The 9,070-nt window shown below is 36.0% G+C and overlaps 1 protein-coding gene across 1 annotated transcript; it reads left to right on the top strand.

The window, feature by feature from the left end:
- The first annotated feature begins 374 nt into the window (after positions 1-374).
- Positions 375-2,570, top strand: LOC110718001. Its single transcript, XM_021896802.1, has 4 exons — positions 375-693; positions 1,208-1,758; positions 1,804-2,323; positions 2,419-2,570. The coding sequence occupies exons 1-4, from the start codon at positions 375-377 to the stop codon at positions 2,568-2,570; spliced, it is 1,542 nt and encodes a 513-aa protein (XP_021752494.1).
- The last annotated feature ends 6,500 nt before the right edge of the window (positions 2,571-9,070 follow it).

The following is a 9,070-nucleotide window of genomic DNA, read 5'->3' as shown; positions in this document are numbered from 1 at the left end:
TCTATATTAGTTAGTGGTTTTAGGAATTACTTTTGATTAGGTGATACGACTTTAGCCTGTCAAAATTTGGCGTCGTTGCCGGGGAAACGACTTTATTTTTATTTCTGATTATTTTTGTAGTCTAGATTATTTTCTTTAGTCTCAGAGAACGCAAGTTCTTTGGGACAGTTTCTCATACTTGTTTGTTTAGTTCTTTGTTTATGCTCAAGAGTTCTAGATCAGGTTACATCCCATTCGATCCTGAATTCGAACATTCTTTTCATAAGCAGAAGAATCTTTTTAGACAGGTACGAGCTACTTCCGAGGGTATTACACCTTTGGAACCCCCATCTGATTCTAGTGATACAGAAGTTTCTTTAGAACTAGAATCAGAGATGACGGCTCAACCACCTCGTAAGCTCAGCAATTATTCGCAGCCGTCCCCGGAAGATTTTCCACACCTTGCCCTTGCACCAACTCTCGAGGGAGTACAATTCGAGATTAAACCCCAGTTTATCACTATGATCGAAAGGAAGCAATTTAGCGGAGCTAAGGGTGAAGATCCAAATCTTCACATCTTGGACTTTTGCCAATATTACAACACCATTAGACGAGCTGGGGTCACGCAGGACCAAATCAGGGAGATTCTTTTTCCCTTTTATTTATGTGGTAAAGATAAATTATGGTACAATGGACTGAATAGAACTGCACTTGGTATTACTGACTGGGAAACTCTTGTTTTGAATTTCTATAACAAATATTACCCTGCAGAGAGAACAACTTTGTTAAGGAGTAAGATCCTAAATTTTTCCCAAGAAGTAGATGAATCTTTATATGAAGCTTGGGAACGATTTAAGGATTTGCAGAGAGAGTGCCCTTATCGTGGGCTAGCACAATGGCAGATAATCCAAGCCTTCTAAAACGGGGTTGGATATAATTCAAGAATAATTTTGGACTCTGCAGCTAACGGAAGATTTATGAATTTGGATGTTAATATAGCGAGCAATGTTGTTGAAGAGATGGCTATTCATAATTCCCAATATGGGAATCCCAGAGGATTTGAAAATAAAGGAAAACACCAAGTCGATTCTATCCTTTTTGCAAGCACAATTGGCTGCTATTAGCCAGAAACTAGACAATATTAATAATTCTAATTCATCTTCCGTTGCTAATGTTTCTGCTATTGGTACTAAGTCTGCAATATATTGTGAAAATTGTGGTCTTGTAGGTCATTGGGCTCAAGAATGCACTAGTTCGCTTGAGAAGATTAATGTTTTTCAAGCCTATAAACAAACTAGTCCATACTCTAACATCTACAATGCAGGGTTCAGAAATAACCAAAATATGTCGTACAATAGTATGAATGCGCCTAACCCCCCACCACAGGCACAACAACCACAGCAGAGGTACTATCAACCTCCACATCAAATACCACAACAGACTATTGCTCCTCCTTCTGATTCTGGCTTATCAGAAATCAGAACGATGTTAATTGATATGCAGAAACAGATGCAGAGTAGGGATGCGCAAATTGATTCGATTCTAACTCATAATAAAATCATGGACAATCAAATTGCGCAACTTTCCTCTGCTCTACAAACTCGCCAGCAGGGAGCCCTACCATCGCAGCCAGTACAACCTATAGATCACGTGAATGCAATTACCCTGAGAAGTTGTTCAAAATTCGATGGGCCTTCTATGCCCAAAGATAATGAACCTATCATTACAAATATTCCTAATCCTGATTCTGTTATACCAAATATTGTTGTTACTAGCCCTGTAGGGCTCTAGGGTAAAACTAACCTTTTTGAAGATACATTGCAGGATATAACTCCAAAGAAGGATAAAAATCAAGACAAGAGTGGAGATGTACAGAAACCAGTTATCAAACTACTATTTCCTAATAGACATCTTAAGAGTAAGCTAGATAAGCAGTTCGGTAAGTTTCTGGAGGTTGTCAAGAATTTGCAGGTAACGATTCCTTTCACAGAATCAATTACTCAAGTTCCTGCATATTCTAAATTTATGAAAGAAATCTTGACCATAAAGAGATCTATTAGTGAGGTAGAGACAATTGCTTTTACTGAAGAATGTAGTGCTATATTACAGAATAAATCTCCACCTAAACTAAAAGATCCGGGTATTTTTTCTATTCCTTGTCACATTGGCAATCTGATGATTGATAAAGCTTTATGTGATTTGGGTGCTAGTGTAAGTGTTATGCCATTATTTGTGACTAAATTGAATATGAGTAATTTAAAAGCTACCAATATTACTCTACAAATGGCTGATCGTTCTCTTAAATATCCTATAGGTGTTTTAGAAGATGTTCCTGTTAGAGTAGGTAAATTTTATATACTGTTGATTTTGTTGTCCTTGATATGGAGGAAGATTTGCAAATTCAGATTATTTTGGGTAGACCATTCCTTCATATTGTAGGGGTAATTATAGATGGGAAGAGTGGTAAACTTATATTATGTGTAGGGGATGAAAATATTATTTTTAATCTACATGATGCCCCTAAAAGCCCCATGTTGGAAGAAAAGTGCTATAGTATTGATGTGGTTGATGTTGGAAGAAAAGTGCTATAGTATTGATGTGGTTGATGTAAATAATTTTTCTAATAAGCCCCAAGCTCTCGTTAGAGATCCCTCGGAAGCGGTATTTTGTGTCACATCTTCCACAGGAAAAACCACTACATGGAAGGATGAAGTGGATGCTATAGAAAGGGCTCTAAATTTTGTAGGGCTTGGGTTTTAAGATGAACAAGTGGAGAAAAAGGAGCAACTTGAAGAAAATCGGACTCCAAGTGTTGTAGCGCGCCCGACCGGGCGCGGGAGGAAGTCCTTATACTAGCAATTTCACCCGACCGGGCGCGAGAGAAAAGAGGATTTTTATTCAAAAATTTACCCGACCGGGCGAACATCCGCCCGACCGGGCACAAGAACAAAGGTCGAAAAAAGAGTTAAACTCGCCCGACCGGGTGCGTGAGCGATACAGCAAAACGGGCCAACTTCAAGACGCCATAACTTTTGCGTCTAAACGAAATTTTGCGTTTCTTAACGAAATTTTGCGTGTGACCTATAGTTGGAAAGCTCTTCAAGTATACTTTCCAATGCAATTGGAATCACTGCATTATCATTTGTATAAAAAAAGTTATGATCAAAATAGTGAGCCTGACTCATTTTTACCTCTTTTCCTACTAACATTTTGTTTCTTTCTTGTCCAGAATTGTACCAAGGTGATGTATTGCAATGCTTGGGATGGTGGTGGATACGAGTTTGATGATGACGGGTAGTCGCCTGGGTTACTTTCTTCCCTTTGAGCCAATGAGGATATTGTCTGGTTTGGCTTGGGGGGAATTTCTTGTATATATAGGTTTTCTTCCTTTCCTTTTTCTTTATATTTTCTTTGGTGTGCTTAGTTTAGTTTAGTTTTTTTTTTTTATTTTATATTATTGCTTTATAGTTTAGATTTTATTTTTCTTTCTAAAAATAAAAAAAAATTACAAAAATACAATCCAATGAATGATAAATCATGCTTCCCTGTGCCCCATACATGAAAATTGTTTTGATTCTTGGTATATAATGATGAGTATTGTGGATAGATTAGCCATGATTTGATGTTTGATTACTTGGATTCCCTAGCATGCGTCAATTTTGTCCAACTATTTGTGGATTTGGTGCTTGGTTAGTTGATTTGGTTAGGAATGTGTGTTAGTTCCTGGTATGTCAATGAAGTTGAGTATTGGTTTATAACTTTGAGTAATGTTTGTATGACTCATTATTATGCACATTGAGGAGGACAAAGGCATTTGTTCTTTTAGGTGGCCTTCAGATGATTTTAGATACATTTGTTCCCTTCTTGTTTCCCATGTTGTTGCTTGTGCCCTTTTATTGTCTATGTAGCCACATTACAAGCCTATTTTGGCCCCATTGGTTACTAGTCCCAAGCTTGGCTTGGGGGAGCTAATAGTGAGTGAGGTGAGGGAGTTGTAGTGTGCACATAATTTGCACAATTTTGGGTGGATTTGAGAAGTTTTTATTTGTTCTTATTTTTGTGGATTGGAAAAAATAGAAAAATTATTGTTCAAAGAAAAAAATTCCAATGTGAGATAAAAAGAAAAAAAAGAGCAAAAGAAAAAAAAATTGTTTAATTATTCAAATGTTCTAATTGAAGGTTGCTCAAAAGAAAGAAAAGAAAGAGGGAAAAAAAATAAGAGTTCAAAGATTGTTTATTCACTCTATTTCCTTATTGTAATATTTTATGAGTGAAATTGTAAATGTTGGGAATTTTTAATATAATTGGATGTTTGGTGAATTTTTGGTGGAGTTGAGTTGTGTTAGAGATGATTTGGTCATTATTTAATTTTGATCTTGGTTTTATTTATTAGGATTTGGCTCCCTTAAGCATGGCTTTACTCTCACATTTCCCTAATATTTCCTACCATTTACCTAAGCCTTACATTACAAGCTTAAAGACCTTCTGACCTTTGTGCATAGAGTTGTATGGATGTGAAATTAGTTGTTTTCCAATGCAAAGAATGATTTGATATATTTCGAGTTGACTGCTAGGTTGAGTGCTTGTTTTCTTAAACACACGAGTGTTGTGAGTTTGGGAGGGCATTGTTCACATTTAAAGGGGTTGGATGGAGAGCGATCGAGTACATCTTTTACTCGCCACATAAAAGAGCGAAGAGTGCGTGAGCACCAGTCTTGAATTCCATATACACTTGTGGTTCGCTCTACTTGACAATTGTTAGGGAGGATGAGTAGTTGGATGGATTTGATTGGTTAACTTTGATGCATATTTGTTGGATTTGCCTTGAATTAATTGTGCTTGATTTAAATTATTTTTGGGGTGAAGTTTTGGTTTATTTATTCATTGCTTTGCTTAGGGACAAGCAAAGGTTTGGCTTGGGGGAGTTTGATAAGTCTATTATATATATATATATATATATATATATATATATATATATATTTATTCCCCGTCCCAATGGTCATAATTGTGTTTATTTGAGCTCTACGAAGCTACTTTTGTTACTAATATGCGTTTTCTAGTATTTTCGTAGATTTGGTATTGTTTTATAGGAAATTGCGGATTTGGAGCATTTTCCCGGATTTATTAGAGCCGCTACGAGCATTGGAGAAGGTCGCATTCATATGACCACATTTCGAAGCCCAGGACCGGTTGGAGTCATCAAATCGGTGATTAAGGGCTCGGCGAAGAAGAAGAGTCCGGGGCAATGGACCATATATTCAGAACCCAAAGAGGAAATGCGAATTGGGCTAAGAAACGGCCCAATTGAAGAAGTCCAAGTTTGCCCGGGAGCTCGCCCGGCAGGGTGAGATGGCGCCCGACTGAGCGCGTGTTTCTGAGTTCGTTTAGCACTTTTAATCTTCTTTTAGCTTAGGTTTTCTTAGTTTAATATAAATACGCTTTTGTTAAGCGAGTTTGGGACCTTCTTTTCTCTCTCTCTACTTTTCTCATTAGTTTAATATCTTAGTTTTTAGTTTTAAGCTTTTAGTTAATACTCTTGATCCCTCTCGACACTTTTAGTTTATGCAATTCTTTACTTCTGTCTATTTTGATAACGATTTCTTCCCTCTTTACTTTCAGTAATTTAATTGCTTTGATTTAATTATGCTTTCTTTAATTGCCTTGCTTAGTTTAGATTTAAATATGTGCGAGTAGTTTTATTTCTAGGGTTGTGGGGATCCATAATTAATATGACGGGGTTTCTTTATTGTTGTTGATTGTCAATGTTTTGGTTGATTTCCTATTGATTGATTTAATGTTATGCAATTAGATTTGCGCAGGTTAAATTGTATGAGTTATGCAATATTGATTCGAGATTTGAGAGATGAGAATTAATGTTTAGGCTTAGTTTCAATAGGCAGATTAATTTATAAATGGTTAAGTCAAGATTCGAGAGATGCGATTTAATACCAGTAGATTAATTCTGTGATCGTAATACGTAGAGAACGCCCTTTATGATCTGATTAATCTATGCATTGATGATTGATTATTATGTTTTACCCTGGAATATTATTTATTGGTGAACCTATACCCTAGGCCTTTTATTATTGTTTTCCTCCCTTATTTAATTTGCTTCAGTTTAGTTATTAGTTTAATTCTCACAAAAACAATTTGGTTACTTGATAATTTAGATTATATTAATTAATTAGAAATAGAAAGACCTGTTTTTCTATGGATTCGACCCTACTTCCCTATCTATATTAGTTAGTGGTTTTAGGAATTACTTTTGATTAGGTGATACGACTTTAGCTTGTCAAATGTAGGGAGTTTATCCAAAACATGTTTTGTGCCTTGAGTTATATTTGTGACTTGAAGGAATCCATTATTTTCTTCATTGATTGTCTAATATGATAACCATTGTTGCGAATATCCTTAAAACTTAATAAATTTCTTTGAGAAAATGGGGAGTATAATGCATGATGCATTTTAATTTCAGTTCCCCAAGGCAATTTTATGTTGGCTCTTCTGGAGCCTTCAATGATATTTATACTACCCGATATGGTACTCACATTCAGGGGTCGTTTGGTTCGCAGAGGGGAATCGGAATGGAATGCAGAATGGGAATGGAGGAGAATGGAATGAAACCCTAAAAATTAAGCATGTTGTTTGTTTACAAAAAAGAATGGTAATCACACCACCATTGCACTACCACATCACCACCACAACACCTATCCTTCATTTTTTTTCCACCTTCTCCAGCCACCCCACCGCCCAACCAACAGCCACCCCCAAGAACCCAGATCTCCACGAACCCAAATCCAAACCCACGCCACCCCTAAGAACCACCAAGACAGTTGAATAGTACAATGCCCAAATCCAAACTGAAGAGTACAATGCCCCACAATTTCTTGTTGCCTTCTTCCTTATTGTGAAATTCGTCATCTTCTGCCATGTTCGAGCATGTCAATGTTGAAAAAACTTAAGGACTCCAAGTAATTGATGAGAATTTAATCGAAAACCCTGATCGCATGCTTTTTGTTCTCACATCTCGGATGGTGGGTGCGGTGATTTGTAAGTTTCAGCGAAGGCCGACGAAGGGCGGCGAGGGTTGGGCGAAGGGCGGCGAGGGTTCGGCGAGGTGAAGTGAGTTCCGGCGAGGTGGATCTAGTTGATAAGGTATGGTGGTGGACTGGTGGTTGGGGAATGGGAATGCAAAAGGTAAGGGGGGTGGGGAATGGATTTAGGAGATTTTTGGGTAAACCCAAAAGTAAAATGGGGGAATGAGAATGACAAATAAATGAAAACAAACACTAACAAAGGGAATCATTCCCATTCCCTTTCCCCATTCCAGTGAACCAAACGGCCCCTAATCCTTTTCATCATCAAATAAGAAAAATAGTTTTTATTTGTAAGTATTGTATGAGTAGTTGCGGCACTATCAGCAAGACATAATTCTTCACCATTCATAGCAAATTGAACTTGAGTAGTATCCATATTCTTCATGAAATAAAATACATGTCAAAACATTTAGCATAAAATTAATAATGATAAAATAAATAAATCAATAAAAAAAAACCATATAGTTCATAAAGCATATAAAGTCTTTATTACAACCATAAAAATTAACATAAGTAAATCACTAGATTAAGTCTAATACTTAAAGATATTAATATAAATTTAATTATTCCCTTCTGGGGAAGTGAAGAAAACTTCTTGATGAGCTGCATTGCTAGAATCAAAATCACCTCACCATCTTCAAGAACAAGGTTTGCCTCAACTTTCTTTCCTTTCTTCAATGATTCTTGGTAAAGTTCAACAAGGTGTTTTGGAGTTCTACACACCCGATACCAATGACCTTTTACTCCACAACAGTAACATATATTGGTCTCACTTTTCTCTTTCTCAATTTTTCATCCCTACGTTCCCAATTCTAGCGGGAATGTGAGTTTGTGAAATGACCTCCACGACCTCTACCATATCCACTAAATCCATGCCCAGACCGTGACCGCGTCATTGGCCACGAATGCGACCGCGACCTTTACCTCGACCACTACTGCTGGAATGGTCTTTGTTTTTAGTTTCTTTCCCATTATGGGTTGTCACATTCGCTTCAAGGAATGGAGTAGAGCCAGTAGGACGGGATTCATGATTTTTCATTAACAACTCGTTATTTTCTTAAGCTACAAGAAGACATGATATTAATTCAGAATATTTTTGAAAACCTTTTTTTTTCTATATTGTGCCTGTAGGACAATATTATTTGCATGGAAAGTGAAGTATGTCTTTTCAAGCATTTCTGCATCAGTAATATTTTCTCCACATAATTTCAATTGAGAAGTTATTTTGAACATAGCTAAGTTATATTCACTAACAGACTTATTAAAATCTTGCAATCTCAAATTCAACTAATCATAACGAGCACTAGGGAGTATCACTGTTTTTTGGTGGTCATACCTTTCCTTTAGATTACTCCAAAAAATTTGTTGGTCTTTCACAGTTAAATATATTTTTGAACCCTTCATGGAGGTGATGGCGAAGAAAAATTATAGCTTTAGCCTTATCTTGACGTGTTGCCTCATTAGCCTCTTTGATTGTTTCACCAAGCCCTTTAGCATCTAGGTGTATTTCAGCATCTAAAACTCATGACAAATAATTCTTTCCACTAATATCGATCAAGGGCCACGAATTGTATTCAAGTTTGGCAAGGTTCGACATTTTCACTATATATATATAAAATAATATTCAAAATTAGAGCTTATAAAAGAAACATACTTTATAGTTGTTTGGTATTAAAAAGGGTTTATAAACTTTCACAAAACAAATGACTTATGCAAGAATAAATTTAGATAAAATATTCATATATCATATTCTATGACCCAGAAAATTTCAATTAATCATAATACTCGTATAATTGAAATTTAAATATTTCATGCTCACTTAAACTGATAAAATTCATATTTATCAAGATTATAATCTATTTATTATATAATGATGGTATATCATTACATACTACATACTCCAATAATTATCGTGACAGTGTTATACTACATCTAAACTTAATGCATCAATATCTAACCATTATCAAGATACATATGATCAAAGACATGCATGT

Source organism: Chenopodium quinoa, unplaced genomic scaffold (genome assembly GCF_001683475.1).
Source record: "Chenopodium quinoa cultivar QQ74 unplaced genomic scaffold, ASM168347v1, whole genome shotgun sequence".
NCBI classification, from domain to species: domain Eukaryota; kingdom Viridiplantae; phylum Streptophyta; class Magnoliopsida; order Caryophyllales; family Amaranthaceae; genus Chenopodium; species Chenopodium quinoa.
This window is presented reverse-complemented; position numbering and strand designations above follow the sequence as displayed.